This window comes from Drosophila tropicalis, unplaced genomic scaffold, assembly GCF_018151085.1.
Source record: "Drosophila tropicalis isolate 14030-0801.00 unplaced genomic scaffold, ASM1815108v1 contig_798, whole genome shotgun sequence".
Taxonomy (NCBI): Eukaryota; Metazoa; Arthropoda; class Insecta; order Diptera; family Drosophilidae; genus Drosophila; species Drosophila tropicalis.
The window spans coordinates 38,610-54,680 of NW_027173286.1; the positions used below are offsets into that span (position 1 = coordinate 38,610).

General features: G+C 39.1%; 2 protein-coding genes and 1 long non-coding RNA gene across 4 annotated transcripts; 1 reads left to right on the plus strand and 2 right to left on the minus strand.

Moving 5' to 3' along the window:
• Nucleotides 1-1,858: 1,858 nt before the first annotated feature.
• On the minus strand, nucleotides 1,859-5,109 carry LOC137579815 (G patch domain-containing protein 1 homolog). The gene is given in 5 exon segments (XM_068293622.1): nucleotides 1,859-3,481; nucleotides 3,546-4,028; nucleotides 4,031-4,163; nucleotides 4,165-4,952; nucleotides 5,013-5,109. Coding segments are annotated over 5 exon segments (2,883 nt in total). The 5' UTR covers nucleotides 5,071-5,109; the 3' UTR covers nucleotides 1,859-2,060.
• A 287-nt stretch (nucleotides 5,110-5,396) lies between these two features.
• On the plus strand, nucleotides 5,397-10,533 carry DCTN1-p150 (dynactin subunit 1). Of its 2 annotated transcripts, none has more exons than XM_068293624.1 (4): nucleotides 5,397-5,511; nucleotides 5,693-5,743; nucleotides 5,803-7,185; nucleotides 7,640-10,533. In XM_068293624.1, exons 3-4 carry the CDS (start codon nucleotides 5,818-5,820, stop codon nucleotides 10,115-10,117), a joined length of 3,846 nt encoding a protein of 1,281 aa, XP_068149725.1. In that variant the 5' UTR covers nucleotides 5,397-5,511; nucleotides 5,693-5,743; nucleotides 5,803-5,817; the 3' UTR covers nucleotides 10,118-10,533. The 2 variants fall into 2 exon arrangements, with proteins under 2 accessions (XP_068149725.1, XP_068149726.1); XM_068293625.1 differs by having other exon boundaries at nucleotides 5,806-7,185.
• Nucleotides 10,534-12,527: 1,994 nt separating this feature from the next.
• On the minus strand, nucleotides 12,528-13,991 carry LOC137579818 (uncharacterized). The gene is made up of 6 exons (XR_011032896.1): nucleotides 13,966-13,991; nucleotides 13,694-13,906; nucleotides 13,545-13,632; nucleotides 13,273-13,485; nucleotides 12,848-13,211; nucleotides 12,528-12,787 (listed from the first exon to the last, which is right to left on the minus strand). It is a non-coding gene; the product is annotated as an uncharacterized lncRNA (long non-coding RNA).
• Nucleotides 13,992-16,071: the final 2,080 nt, after the last annotated feature.

Here is a 16,071-nt window from a genome sequence, read left to right on the forward strand (position 1 = left end):
CACAATCGAACAAACAAACTAGTTTTTATCATGACTTTAAACGAAAACTTTTAGACCAAACTATTACAATGTATTTCAATGATTCAGAGATTTTACAGATTTGTTTAATCCAAAAGCTAGCCAAACTGATATGTACCCATTTAGCAAGGGTATAACAAAGAGTTCCAGAGAGAACAAGAGCTGCAGTCAATATCGTAACTCTAGCCAAGTTTCAAACCATTAGGCAAACAGCCTCAGCCAAGGAATAAACGAAATTTGCTTATCACCAAAAATGGTTTAATTGTTGGGCGGGCTGTGTATGTATGAAATGCTTGCCAAATATTTAATCAACAATTAAGACGCTTAATCTAAAACGGATTTTGGTTATAATCGAGATTACGAAATTGTTTGGGGAATTACATACATATTTATATATGTAAATATTATCTAACAGCAAGCGTTAAGTCGACTTTGATAGACTTTCTGGATCATGAATAGATATGCTAATGAGGTATAGAGTGATAGAATTCGCCCCGTAAAGCCTTTACCGATATCAATTCCAGTCTTATCTTCTGTACTTTACTTTACTTTATTTTTCACTAGTTTAATTTGTATGGGCTAAAAGTTAAGCTCATTCTGACTACCGATCACTATGATGTTCATCTCCTTTGTATCCATTATTGTTTAAATTTATGTCCGCTTTGTTAACGTTTATTTTAGTTATAACCATTTTGTTAAGAGCGGCGACTACATATAATTAAGAAGGTATTAAGGAATTTTTCATCTGTGTTGTTGCATTATTTCTATTTTTTCACATAATTTCTTAATATTTACGATTCCTCCTATACTTATAACATTATGCCATCAGACAATACAAAGAAAATAACGAAAATCTTTAAAAACTTTGGTTACTTAAGGTTTTAAAGCAGTGGTCGGCACGGCCCATTCCACGGACTAGGGCCTAGTTCTGCCGCAGCGCTGCCGCCTCACGTACACTGTAAACGCTCGTGTTTGTAATTTAAAGAGATCTGATTTGTGTTCGATTTAAAAATTCTTTCAAATTTTTGATTTTGCAGCTGTTTTGGCAGGTTGAACTTTACTCAGAATGAGTTTTCAAAAAAGAAAACTTTTCAACCGCATCATCTGAAATTTTAATTTGTTGCTTTCAACATCAAAGGCAAAAAAGGACAAAAAACTCGGATATTTAAAGTGTCGATTTCTAGTACGAAAAAAATTCAAATATTTTGTATTCTTTTTTCCTGAAAATTCCTAAATGGTAAGTATTTTATTTTATATATTTAAGTAGGTATATTATTAGTTTTTATACCCTTGCAGAGTGTATTATAAAATTGGTCAGATGTTTGTAACGCACAGAAGGAGACGTTTCCGACCCCATAAAGTATATATATTCTTGATCAGCATGAGAAGCTGAGTTGATATAGCCATGTCCGTCTGTCCGTCCGTCTGTGCGTATGCGTTTTACTCAGCCGTCTTAAGAGCTATCGGGCTGAATTTTTTTTCGGGGGTTTTTATTACCCGGCAAAAATAAAGTATGAAAACCATCAGGATCGGACCACTATATCATATAGCTCTAGAAGAACTAGAAGAAAAATTTTCATAAAAATCGAGTTATTTACATATGTGATAATAATGGATATAAAACCCCAGATCCCAAAATTTGAATGTGATCGGATAAATATAACACAGTCAATATAATAATTGGCTCTGCTCCCAGCTCTGCCGGCAGCGCTGCTTGCTGTCTACTACGTCTTTCGTCATCAACAGAGTACATGGATACACACACAGACGCAACGCTACATAAACTGTATGTGTATGCGTGCGTTGCTTTGCTTTGGAATGAGGGAAGAAGAAGAACAAATCGTAAAATAGAGAGTCGTATATTGATGAATTCAGTTGCAGAAAACAAATTTTGAACATGTAAAATTATTATTACCAAGGACTGCAAGGGTATATAAACTTCGGCATAGCCGATGTTAGCTTCTTTGATATTTTTAATTACACCTAGTTTTATATGTATAATTTCTTAAATTAATTTTAAAATATAACAAAAATTCGTTATCCTAGTGTTTGCTCTTCTTTTTCTTGGACTTGTGCTTTGTCTTGTCACTTTTCTTCGATTTTTTTTTAGATTTCTGTTTCGATTTTTTGGACCTCTTTAATTTTTCACTCTTGTGGGATTTTTTAGCTTTACTGGATTTGGACTTCTTAATCCTATCCGAACTGCTGTCGCTGGATGCATCAGTGTCGTCGCTGTCATTCTCACTATCATCGCTGGAATCGAGAGTCTTTTCGACCCATTGATCAGGCTTGCGTTTCCTTGAACCATGCTGCAGTAGAAGCTCTTGGAGTTTAGCATCGGTAGATGCCTCTTCAGTATCCACCAGCTGGATCTTTTGCTGAATGGTTGGTAACTTGGGCCCATAGAGATCTTCCTTTGGGACATCATCCATGGCTAGTTCTTTGTCGTTTCGTAATCGTTCTTCGCGGGACTTGTAAGATATTTTCAGTTTATTACCTTCGATGGGGGCGAATTTCGGAGGCGGAGTATCCTTGGACGGCTGATCCTCAGCAGGAGGCTTAAATAGGGCTGCAAATATGCCACGAGGTGGTGAATTATTTCTAAGAATATTTACAGCAGCTGCCGAGGATGTGGAGCTACTTGGCAGCCCTAAGGCTGCTTGCATGGCGGATAGTTTATCTTCGGGTGAATCCTCCACAGCATTTTCCACCACTTGTTCTTGCTCCTCGTCGCTATCGTCGAAGATGCTCTTGAAAAGATCGACTTTTTCCGAGATTGGACGATCCCGCGATTCATCTACAGCTTTCTCTAAGGGAGTTTTCGGCACAAAAGTGACTTTACTGGACGAGGGAGGAGGATCAATAGATTGCGAAGATTTCGACGCTTCCAAAACGGGAGGAGCTAATGGCACTGGAGCAGCGGGAGGTGTTGTAACTTCTTTCGGTTTCTCTATATGCTTGGGTATTATAGTTGGCGTTTGAAAATTCGCTTTGGTATTTATGGAAGTCTCAAGATAATCAAATATCGACATTTTTGGCTTCGCTTTCAATTCCTTTTCAGGCTCCAGCATTGCTCCACCAAAAGGTTCGGCTATATTGTAACGCTTGCAAAGAAGTGAAGACGGTTTCCACATGGTTTTCGTTCGTTCCATAATAATCTTTTTAGCTTCTTCAGGATTGGCGTCCTTAGCATTCTCCGCCTTATCTGCTTGAACCGAGGCCTCTGAAACGAATCTATCGTACATAAGGCCCGCCAGAGGTCGATAGATTTTTGCTGCTTGTATGAATTCTTTTTTTTCCATTTCTCGATCCCATAAAGAAAGTGTCACAGGTTGCAAGTTTGATAAAAACTCTGTAATCTTTGCGTCATCTTTGAGATTGGATTCCAGAAATTTTTCGTAACGCTGCTGTTTGGCCTCATCGGCGAGAAATGGCTTAAATCCGGCTTTGGGTGCCGAGGGAGCTAAAATAGAGTTAAAGAATGAATAACCCAAAAAACTGTGACATTAATATTCTGGCTATCTTACCCAAATCCTTGGTTTTTAGAGAAGCATTCTCTAAAATGGCAGCATTTGATTCTTTCACCTCTTTGGTGAGATCATCGATCGCTTTTGGCTTTTGAGACTGTTCCTCCCCTGTTTCTGTGATTATGCCACCCGTGGTAAAACTATTACCCTTGGATGTGATTCTTTCTAGCAATGATTTTACCTTATCCTTGAAGGGATTTTTCTTGGTGGGTTCCTCTGCTGATATGGCGGCTTCACCTAATAGTTTTGCTCTTTGGCTGGGATTCAAATCGTGCCTGCCAAGACCTGCCTTTTTATACTCATTATCCGCCTCCAATTGTCTGATCTTCTCTTTAGCCAAGGGTTCAAAGCGACTTCGACGCTGTAGCCAATTTCTAGGACTAAAATCTTTTGGCAGATCAATTGCAAACGGCTTCTGCGAAGATGCTCCAGACTTGTCTTCACTGAATCCTTCAATAACATGTCTTTGCTGGACATGTTGAACTTTTTTTGTTTGGGCTTCTTATTTTCCAAGGTAAAATCGTAGCGTGTCATATCATCGCGGGCATAGATATCCTCGTCCTCTTCCTCGAATGCGCCAACACCGAATGCTTGGCCTCTAATAGTTACTTTTTTTGGGATGCGATTTAGTTTCTAAATCACCAAAGAGATTAAACTGCTCCATGGCATTCGCTCCAGATGCGGATGAAGATTTGGACAAGATGGGATCACGATTCAAGCCAGAATAACTCATGCCAAATCGATTTTCTTTAGGTGTATAAAATACTGGTTCATAATCATCAGGAGCAAATGTTATATCCTCTTCATCGTCATCCTCATCGTCGTCATCAACAACGGCCTCGTCTTGTTGTTGATCTTCCTTTGGCTCTGCTCCATAATGCTCAAGAAGATACTGCTCCCTCTTGTTCCTCGTTTTAGCCTGTTGCTTCTCTTTCTTGGTTTGTCGTGGTCCCACACCCTGTCCTGGCTTCCAGCCCATGCTCTTGAGTATTCGCACTGCCACTTTATCTTTGACCGGCTTTAAGAGCTGCTCTAGCACAGGTAGTCCAGGAATTGGCCCCGACGCTGGTGCCTGCATTAGTTTTCGCTTCCTTTGACCTGTCCGCTGCTCTAGCTCGCTTTCCTTGGCGAACTCATCCCGTGTGCGTATTCCTTGCGGTGCAATACCAAATTCACCCAAATCCTCATTGTCCATGAAATCCTCTGGCCTCTGTTGAGCTCTTGGTGTGGCCTTCTCAGCGCGAGAGCTCTTGAAATTCTGTGGTGTCCATCCCTCCAGTGAGCCGACAGTATTCCAGAAGCCAGCACTAAAGCCGCCAGTAAAGGCTCCATGGAATCTTCGTTTACCATTTTCATCCTTAACCACTTGATCTTCTATGCCCAACGGTTTCTTGGCGGGTACTTCATCTGCGAGAGAATATTTGGAGACATATTATTTTTGAAATTGGTCAATATGGAGTATTTTACCTTTCTCCAAAGGATCCAACGGTGTTCCATAACGATGCAGGTGCTCCTCCTCATCCATTTTTGTTGTTTTATTTTGAAAACGATTGATGTTTTTTGAGAAGTGTGACCAAAGTACGCAAATTAAGCCGTAAAAACAGCTGATAACTCGCAAAAGCAAACCAGTGCAAATCAAAAATTAGCCATAAAAACAAATTTATTAATTTAGCATAATAAAACTTATATATTATAAAATTAATAATATATATAAAATTTATATGTAATTTAACGTGTTTTTATAAATAAATTAATAAGTATTTAACAAATAGGTAGGTATATTTAAAAGTGGTGCAAAAAACATAGCTAAATCTAGCTTTTTAAATTCACAACACTGGCCCGCACTGCTGGGCACCTTAAATTTGCAATAAACCGTTAACGGTCATACTTAAACATTTTTACAAGGAAAAAAAGAAATTATTTTTATTAATTTGGAATATTTAGCTGCCTTAGCAGCCTTTAAATGGTATGTATCTATGAATTTTGCGGGTCCAGATCTACCAATTGGTAAGAGGGGATATTAGTGGGTCAATGCTGATGATGTCAAGTCCCGCTGAGCTCTTCAGCTTGATTCGTGTGTCTCTCTCTCTCTGGGTGTCTCTATGTGTAGGTGACTAATGATGTCAACATATTTTCTAACTTTCAAGCCGCTAGCTTAGACGAAAAGGTGAACAAAGAGCCGTGAATTATTTATATTGGTAAGCCGCTAATATCAAATTTCCATTCCCATCCATCTCATTGCCATCATATTCGCCAGAAGAAAACCGGGGCAATGTCGGAGAAGAACATTAAAGTGGGCGCCCGAGTCGAACTGACCGGTAAGGATCTGTTCGGCACGGTCGCTTATGTGGGCATGACAAGCTTTGCCGTTGGCAAGTGGGTAGGCGTGGTCCTCGATGAACCGAAGGGCAAGAATAGCGGATCCATTAAGGGTCAGCAATATTTCCAATGTGAAGACAATTGCGGAATGTTTGTGAGACCAACCCAGCTACGTGTATTGGTACCAGCTCCAGGATCAGCTGGTGGTAAATCATCCAGCGAAGATGTTAGTGGAACTCTTGCTACACCCACGCCCATGGCCCAACCCACTAAGGCACGGCTGAGCGGATCACGCACTTCACTTTCATCCAGTCGCCAATCATTATTAGGCTCTAGGACACAATTGACCACATCATTAAACGAGAGAACCGGCTCCAGCACCAGCATTGCGACCCGCAAATCCTTAGTTCCCCAGAATAGTAAGGACAAGGAGACTTCATCGTCATCGTCTTTGGCAGAGGGTGCAGCAGCAGCTGGTGGAAATGGAGGAAACGGTGGTTCTCACACCTCTTCAAAGCGTGCTTCCTTTGTGGAGACTGGATTCCTTGAGATACTTAAGCCCCAGTTTACACCATCGCAACCGATGCGTTCGCCCTCGTTTAGCAACCCAGCTCAATCCGGCGAGGACAAAGCCGCCCTTTTGGAGGCCCAAAAAACTAGCGCCGAGTTGCAAACTCAGCTGGCTGATCTCACCGAAAAACTGGAAACATTGAAACAACGCCGCCAAGAGGACAAGGAACGTTTGCGCGAATTGGACAAAATGAAAATACAATTCGAGCAATTGCAAGAGTTCCGTACAAAGATAATGGCGGCTCAAGCCTCACTTCAGAAGGACTTGCAACGTGCCAAACAAGAGACGAAAGATGCCATCGAGGCTAGAGAGCGTCATGCCCAGGAAATGGCTGAACTTTCCGACAACGTGGAGATGATCACTCTGGATAAGGAAATGGCTGAAGAAAAAGCGGATACCTTGCAATTGGAGCTAGAATCCCTAAAGGAACGCAACGAAGAACTGCAAGTAGATCTGGATCTCTTGCGTTCGGAGATGCAAAATAAGGCGGAGACATCTATTGGCAACATTGCCACCGAGGGATCCGCAGGCATGTCCACCTATGAATTCAAGCAATTGGAACAGCAGAATATTCGTCTGAAGGAGACTTTGGTACGTCTGCGAGATCTTTCCGCCCATGATAAACATGACATACAAAAGTTGAGCAAAGAATTGGATATGAAGCGTTCCGAAGTAGCCGAATTGGAGCGTACCAAAGAGAAATTGAGCACTAAAATCGATGAACTGGAGGCCACAGTCGCCGACTTGCAGGTAAGAGTGCGCATAAGGATGAACTCTTCCTTTCCTTTCTTGCCTTTATCGTTTTAGAATCGTCACAATTCACTTTTTGCATGTAGCTGCCACCAATCTCAGCTTTTCCCACCTCACATTTTATACATATATGGGCTTACATTTTAGTTAACTTGGCTGTGCGCTTTACTATCGCTTTTCCCTTTTTCCTGCAATGTTCCTCACCAAATTTGTGTACAAAAAACATTTCTCTAAAATTCGCTTTGAAAGTCTAAAAAAAATTCAAATTTTTTATTTCATTTCTTTTTGCTGGCCTAAAAAAAAAAAAAAAAGGAGGTAAATGCCAAGACCAAAAATTTTCAACATTTCCCTTTTGAAACCCCCCACACTTAATTTACATACATCCAAGAACTGAAACATTTCTTATATTTTTGATTATTAAAATTTTAAACTCGATTCAATTCCCCATTCAAAGGAACAAGTTGATGCCGCACTTGGAGCCGAAGAGATGGTCGAACAATTGGCTGAACAGAAAATGGAATTGGAGGATAAGGTTAAATTGCTGGAAGAGGAAATCTCTCAATTGGAGGCTTTGGAAGAGGTGCACGAACAACTGGTGGAGAGTAATCATGAATTGGAATTGGATTTACGCGAAGAGCTTGAAATGGCGAATGCGGCCAAGAAGGATGTATTGCGTGATCGTGATGCAGCCATTGAGACCATATATGATCGCGATCAAACAATAACCAAATTCCGTGAACTGGTGCAAAAGTTGAATGAACAATTGCTGGAATTGCGTGAGCGTAGCTCAACCAATGAGCAAAAATCTCTCCAAGATCCGAGCCTCAAACTGGCTAGCGAAACAATTGATTATAAGCAAATGTTTGCCGAATCGAAGGCCTATACCAGAGCCATCGATGTGCAATTGCGTCAAATTGAGCTAAGTCAGGCCAATGAACATGTTCAAATGCTAACAGCCTTTATGCCTGAATCATTTATGAATCGTGGCGGTGATCATGATTCTATATTAGTTATACTCCTAATATCGCGCATCGTTTTCAAATGCGGCATTGTTGTCTCCCAGACCCGAGAACGTTTCCCGGCCGTTGAGGCTGTCACACGGGAGGCTGTCACCCAGGGACATACCGTCCAGCAATATGCATTCAAATGTCGCCTCATGCACTATATACACAATTTGCAGTGTGCTCTGCATCAAATTCTATATGGTTTGAATAGCTGCCAGCCAGATACACTATTGCGTGCAGGTAGCTCGCTACCCGAAATGATTGCCCAAGAGAAGATTGTTGATGGCATTATTGAATTGCTGAAATCCAATCAATTGGATGAGAATAGCACAACCGATAATATTGAGAAATGTGTGGCCTTCTTTAATGCCATGAATTCGGTTCTTTTGGCTGGTGAGCAGCTATTGAATGAGACACAAATGATAAGAGATTGTGTAGCCTCTTTGAGTGCGGCATGTGAATCCATATTGAATGACACGGCCATTGCAAAGGTCATTATCCAAGAGGCTGGCAGCACAAGTGACTCTATGCTGCTGATTCAGTTCCTCAACGAGCATATGGAGAGCATTAAACAGCAGGTGAAATTAATCAAACGTCGCCTACCCACAGATCAGCATGTGATTAAGGTGGGTCTCTCCCAGCACAAGGTCGATGCTATTCGAGTTTTGGCCCAAAATATCAGTCGCATAATGTCGACAATGCATCAGGCGTCGAAACAATCTCTGGCTGCGATTGTCTCCAACATTGAGAGTGACAATGCAGCCGAGCACACTATACCTCAGGATAAATATTGGTCTCTATTATCAGCTGCTTGTGAACGTATCTATGAGCAGGACGATCGGGGTCCTACACACAATTTCAAAACACTCCTCGCCCAGGCGAATTCGGACCTACAGCATATAGCCCAACATTTGCTGGACAAAGAATATGAGATTATATCGGCTGCAAATGCTCTGCAGCAGCAGCAACAGCAACAGGTACCCGGTGGACAGCAACAGCGTCCAAATTCATTAAGTACACCCATCAATCAGAGGGCCCAGCTCATTAAAAAGCAATTGGAACAAAAGAACATTTTGGCTGCCACATTGGAGAATCGTGAAGCGGATATTAAGCAACTTAAATTGGCTGCCAAGATGAAGCAGAATGAACTGAGTGAAATGCAAATACGCAAAGATTTGGCCGAAAAGAAACTGAGTGTCCTGCAGGGTGAATATGAACATGCTGTCGATAAATGGAAATTGCAATATGAGGAGACGCGCCAGCAATTGCAGTTGAAAGAAAAAGAATTTGAGGAGACAATGGATCATCTTCAAAGTGATATCGATGCTTTGGAGAGTGAGAAAATCGATTTGAGGGATAAATTGAAATTGAATACAAGTTCAGGGAAAAATCAATCATCAGATTCGCATTCTTCGCATAATCTATCAACAGCTGCCGCTCACTCCACTGGAGTGGGTGGTGGTGGCAGTGCCAATGTCAGTTACTCTGCACCAGCTGGAACCGCCCCCCTGGTGGCTGAAGAAGTCCAGCTCCTTAAGTGCGCCTTCAATCAGGAGCGTCACGAGAGATTGCGCCTACAAGCCCAAGATATGCGTGCTAAACTTCAACAATTCGAGCCCCTGCATGTACCACAGCCTCAGGATCAAAAGATAAATGCTTTGGAATCGGAACTAACCAAAATGAAGCATGCCTGGGTGTTATCCCTCCTACAAGTGCAGGCCAATGGCATCCAATCCGGCAATATCGATGCCATAGCCCTTCAGCGTCGTCATCAACCAGTGCCGCCCAAAGCGGTGATCAGTTCGAAGGCTTCTCAACTGGCTTCCGACATCCTATCTGAATATTTGCATAGAAAACCGCATCGGGCGGCTCGTGGACAATTCGCGGCCTTCCCCACCGTCGATGTCAAGCGTGTGCTGCAGATATAATTTGAAAACTAGAGCAATAATTTAATATAGCATGTCGCACAAATTTTTGTTATGTTGCAAATGGCATCACAAATGCTTCTCTTGGGCCCCGGAAACCTTCCCCCTTTTGCAGCAGCTATCTTTTTGTCTCTTGCGCACTAAAGCTGAACAAGGAAAAACATTTAAATTTTCTTTGGAATATTGTGTTTGGTTTTTCGTATCTCTTGATATCTTTTTTTTTTTTTTGGTTTTATGTACAAAAAGAGTATATAAAATATTATATTTATTGAAACCTATGTGTTAGTGTGCGTGTGCTCTCCGAGCAGACCTCCTCTGAAACCTAACTCAAGCGAACATTTTATAAAACTAAAAAAAAAAGAAACTATAAATAAAACTGGTATTATTTATGATGAATAAACGAACTAATGTGAAAGACACTGGAAGACATATTTATGTAACTAATAAAACAAAGGAAAAAAACCAAAAAAAGAACTAATAAGGAACAGAAACAAATTAAATTTGCATACAAGTATAAAAATATATTTTGCGGATGTTGTATAATAAAATATATATATATATATGTATAATATAATATAATATGCATTTTTATTTTAAAAACAATGAAACATTAATATAATAATCATTAAAACTACCACGAAAACTCATTTAGTTATTCAAGTGTCAACAAAAGTAAACATACAAAGGTGTGCAGCAATTACGGTTGGGGGCTATATGATAGACCAAAAAACAAGAATTTTATTTTTATTGGTATCACAATGTAGTGAAGTGGTTCTCTGAATCTGTCTTAAAGTAGTCCACTAGCTACTGTCGAAAAATTGGGGATCCTAAATGCTTTATTGATGAATACACACGATAATCCCCAATCTTGGCTTATAGAATTCTTGACTGCAGACAGTGTAATTTGCTCAAAAGTTATGGAAACTTTGGTATAATCACCAAATATGAATATCCTTCATCAACTTTGGCAAATTTAAATACCAATTTTTGAGAATAGCAACACTTTTGACAAAAAAGACCTTAAAAAGTCCCTTTTGAAGCAGTGACAGAAAATCAGCACAAAAACAAGCGAAAAAATATGTGAACTTGAATTTAAAACCAAATTATATCCTCGAAAAAACCTTAGTCATTCGAACAAAGTATAAAATATTATAATTTTTCGCCTAATTTTCCTATTTTTAACAAAAATGGCGGCTGTACGATTTTCGGTGACAGCATGTTTTCGTACCTTTCGGAGTATTGATACATTTCAGGAAAAAATGGGATTGCCAATCCTGTTCTTGTTATATTATTAAAGTATTTTTGTCTACCTCTGTTTTAAAGCATATTTTGTACAAAAATGTTATTTAATTTAAAATTTATGAAACAAAATGTAAATCCACAATAGGTGTACGATTTTCAGTGACATTCACTGTACATAATATTTACTTTATATATTTTCAAGCATTCGAGATTGATTCTTCTAATAAAGGAAATGGAAAAAACTTCAAGTCAGTCATATATTTCAAGCACAAGTACAAATTTAGAATGTCCTTGACAAAAAAGTGACGCGCTTTTCTCATTTAATGCCCAATTTTGATTTTAAAATGCAAAGTAACTCTTTCAATGGCAATTAGCACAGAGGAATCCAAATCTGGGGTAAAAAAAATCTACCTATTTTTGTTCAGGCAGAAACACTGACTGTACATGTATGGTGAATTGGTATATTAAAGTCGCCAAAATGTATGAAACAAGCAGAAGGAAGCTTCTCCGACCCCATAAAGTATATATATTCTTGATCAGGATCAACAGCCGAGTCGATCTAGCCATGTCTGTCCGTCCGTCCGTCTGTATAAACACGCAGATCTCGGAGGCTTTAAGAGCTAGAGCCACCAAATTTGGTATGTATACTTGTGTAGTATGCAAATGTATAGAGTTAATTGGAATTTCGGCCACGCCCTCTTACGCCTCCAGAATTTAGAAAAAATCGATTGCCAGCTGCAATTTTCTGAGTATCGCAACCAACTTCTGCAGACCAATTAATCATATATACTTCTACTAAACTACCAAACTTCATTGAAATCGGACTAGAAACATGCAAAATATGCGTATGAACGTATTTTACTACGCCATCCATAAGGGCAGAAATTGCCGTTGGCTAGTGGCGGCGCTAGAGTGCTCGTGTGTTTGTATAGGGAGCGAGATAGCATATGGGCATATGGGATTAGGGCATGTTAAAACAATTTTATAGACATTAGGTATTTATTTCACCTGGTGTATGGTATACCCAAGTCGGCGAGTCGACTTACTTTATTTTTTAGTACTATTTCGGAAGAAAAAGGTATTAAGACACACCTGAAGAAAATCGATTTGGGGCGAGTATTGCATGAAGAAAAATATTTTAAATTGGCAGTCGACGAAAAGAAAAGGCACATTTCTTGTGGAGTTTTGTACTCTGTTTTTCATATTTTTGTAATATATTACATAAATAGGAGGAACAAAATCTGTATTACATCTGCCGCATCTTGAAGGAGTACTTGGAGGAGTAGTGATACCAAGAAATAAAGCGAGTCTTTCAAACCAGCAGGACAACTCCCCGATAGATCATTTTAGACTGCTTTCGGGAGGAGACCATGCAGCACCAGTTGATGACAGAAGACCGCGATTAATTTAAGTTGTTGCCGAACGCTTGAACTAAAAGAGAAAAAAAAAAATTATTATATGTATGTCCATTTAATGAAACACATAGCGCACCTGCTGCGAAAATACTGGATCATATCAAGAACCATTGTACAAGCAATGTTTTGAACTTCGTGAATGCCGTGCAAGAAGAAGTAAAGAAATCCTTAAAAGGGGCGGAGAGTGTGCCTCAAAAAACCGTTGAATGTGAGGATGATTGGGACCAGGAGCCCGATGTAGGAACCTATAAACCGCTACATTATTGTGATGAAAAATTGGTTGTTCGTTCCTTAAAGGGACAATCGCGGACTGTACGCCAAGAGTTCCGTCAGAACGAGCGCCGTCGATTTACCGAACTCAAGAACAAATAGACGAGGGGAAATAAAGTAAAATAAAAAGACATTTAGAAAACAGGACTAGCAATAATAAGGAAAATGTCCTATTGAAGAGAGATAAAGAATTGTTGAATTTTGTAATGTTTATGTTCGATTTATACTCACGAAAGCAGCCAGGATTAAGCAATCCGATCTGTATATCAATTAAAGCATCTTGAAAGTGTACTTGGAGGAGCACTGCCACCAAGGTCAGAAGCAAGTCGTCCAAACCGGCAGGACAACTCTGAGATAGATCATTTTCGACTCTTCACAAATGCATTTGGAAGGAGATTATGCAGCACCAGTCGATGACAGAAGAGTGCGATTACTTTAATTTAGCTGTAAGAAGTGGGCACAATTACTTTTCACTGACGATATCAATTTTTGGTTTATATTACCTTAAATTACGTTATTTGCATCAATTATTAGTAAGGAAAATGTATATTTCTTTGCTTGAACAGGACTAGCAATAATAAGGAAAATGTCCTATTGAAGAGAGATAAAGAATTGTTGAATTTTGTAATGTTTATGTTCGATTTATACTCACGAAAGCAGCCAGGATTAAGCAATCCGATCTGTATATCAATTAAAGCATCTTGAAAGTGTACTTGGAGGAGCACTGCCACCAAGGTCAGAAGCAAGTCGTCCAAACCGGCAGGACAACTCTGAGATAGATCATTTTCGACTCTTCACAAATGCATTTGGAAGGAGATTATGCAGCACCAGTCGATGACAGAAGAGTGCGATTACTTTAATTTAGCTGTAAGAAGTGGGCACAATTACTTTTCACTGACGATATCAATTTTTGGTTTATATTACCTTAAATTACGTTATTTGCATCAATTATTAGTAAGGAAAATGTATATTTCTTTGCTTGAACAGGACTAGCAATAATAAGGAAAATGTCCTATTGAAGAGAAATAAAGAATTGTTGAATTTTGTAATGTTTATGTTTGATTTATACTCACGAAAGCAGCCAGGATTAAGCAATCCGATCTGTATATCAGTTAAAGCATCTTGAAAGTGTACTTGGAGGAGCACTGCCACCAAGGTCAGAAGCAAGTCGTCCAAACCGGCAGGACAACTCTGAGATAGATCATTTTCGACTCTTCACAAATGCATTTGGAAGGAGATTATGCAGCACCAGTCGATGACAGAAGAGTGCGATTACTTTAATTTAGCTGTAAGAAGTGGGCACAATTACTTTTCACTGACGATATCAATTTTTGGTTTATATTACCTTAAATTACGTTATTTGCATCAATTATTAGTAAGGAAAATATTTATTTGCTTGAACAGGACTAGCAATAATAAGGAAAATGTCCTATTGAAGAGAGATAAAAGTGTTGAATTTTGTAATGTTTATGTTTGATTTATACTCACGAAAGCAGCCAGGATTAAGCAATCCAATCACAGTTACTCAGGACTCCAGGTCGTATTTTGATCCATTTTAAGTTAAACTTGTTTTGTTTTTTACTTTTTTACACTTTTCTTTCTCTCTTTTTTTTGGATTTATTTTATTGAACTGACTACTTCGAGCTCCAGTTAAGGAATGAATTTATGGGAAGCAATAATTCCCACTATGGCAATTTGGAGAAAGTCAAATTGGCAATGCCTACTAGATTACTTTTTGCTAAATTTTCAATGGTTGCTAGATTATAGAATCTTAACTTAAGGCCAGGCCCGGACTGGGACCCTAAGGGCCCACCGGGCATACAAGTTGAATGGCCCCCTATACTACATATATGCTTGAACAATGATTTCCGAGGCAAATGAAAGTTACACATTTTTAGGTTTTACACCAAGTTTGATCGTTTATCTTCTTTCAACAATGCGTTTCTACGTAGGGCGTAACACTCATCAAACAGTCAGAAGCTTTTCAAGTGAATTGCTCTGTAACGAAAAGGCGTTAATAATTCGTTCATCTTCAATTTGATTTAAGTTTTTTTAATTATGGGAAAAATGACACAGACTATAGCTTTGGTAGGAAAATCTATGGGAAAACTATACTATTATAGTACATTGAAGGGGCCCCTAAACGTCTGGGGCTCAGGCCTTTTGTTTATTCTATATAAGAAATATGAATTTTGTGTTCTGGACCATGGTTAAAATCAAATCAGTTCTCTGCTACGCAACATTTCTTCACTTTTGAAAACAATGTCTAAAGTTCCAGTAGCTTACAGGGCTTCTGAATTCCAGCGGCCCCAGCGTCCATCAGTCTGATAAAGAATATACATATATACTTTATGGGGTCGCAGAAGCTTCCTTCTGCCTGTTACATACATTTTGGCGACTTTAATATACCATTTCACTCTATGGCTGGATGGTATAAAAATCATGATTCTGCAAATTAAGTGTTTAGGTTCAGTGTTGAACAATGCAAAAGATATATAGCCTTACGTCAAGATTCCTCAATCTAGCAACCATTGAAAATTTAGCAAAAAGTAATCTAGTAGGCATTGCCAATTTAACTTTCTCCAAATTGCCATAGTAGGAATTATTGCTTCCTACAATTTCATTCCTCAACTGGAGCTCGAAGTAGTCAGTTCAATAAAATTAAATCCAAAAAAAAAAACAAAAGTGTAAAAAAGTAAAAAACTTAAAATGGATCAAAATACGACCTGGAGTCCTGAACAACTGTGATTGGATTGCTTAATCCTGGCTGCTTTCGTGAGTATAAATCAAACATAAACATTACAAAATTCAACACTTTTATCTCTCTTCAATAGGACATTTTCCTTATTATTGCTAGTCCTGTTCAAGCAAATAAATATTTTCCTTACTAATAATTGATGCAAATAACGTAATTTAAGGTAATATAAACCAAAAATTGATATCGTCAGTGAAAAGTAATTGTGCCCACTTCTTACAGCTAAATTAAAGTAATCGCACTCTTCTGTCATCGACTGGTGCTGCATAATCTCC

Bases quoted from the DNA above. Each gene is read 5' to 3' on its own strand.
- DCTN1-p150 (XM_068293624.1), top strand. From the start codon at position 5,818: ATGTCGGAGAAGAACATTAAAGTGGGCGCCCGAGTCGAACTGACCGGT. The intron at 7,186-7,639 runs GTAAGAGTGCGC...CCCCATTCAAAG, and splicing joins CCACAGTCGCCGACTTGCAG to GAACAAGTTGATGCCGCACT.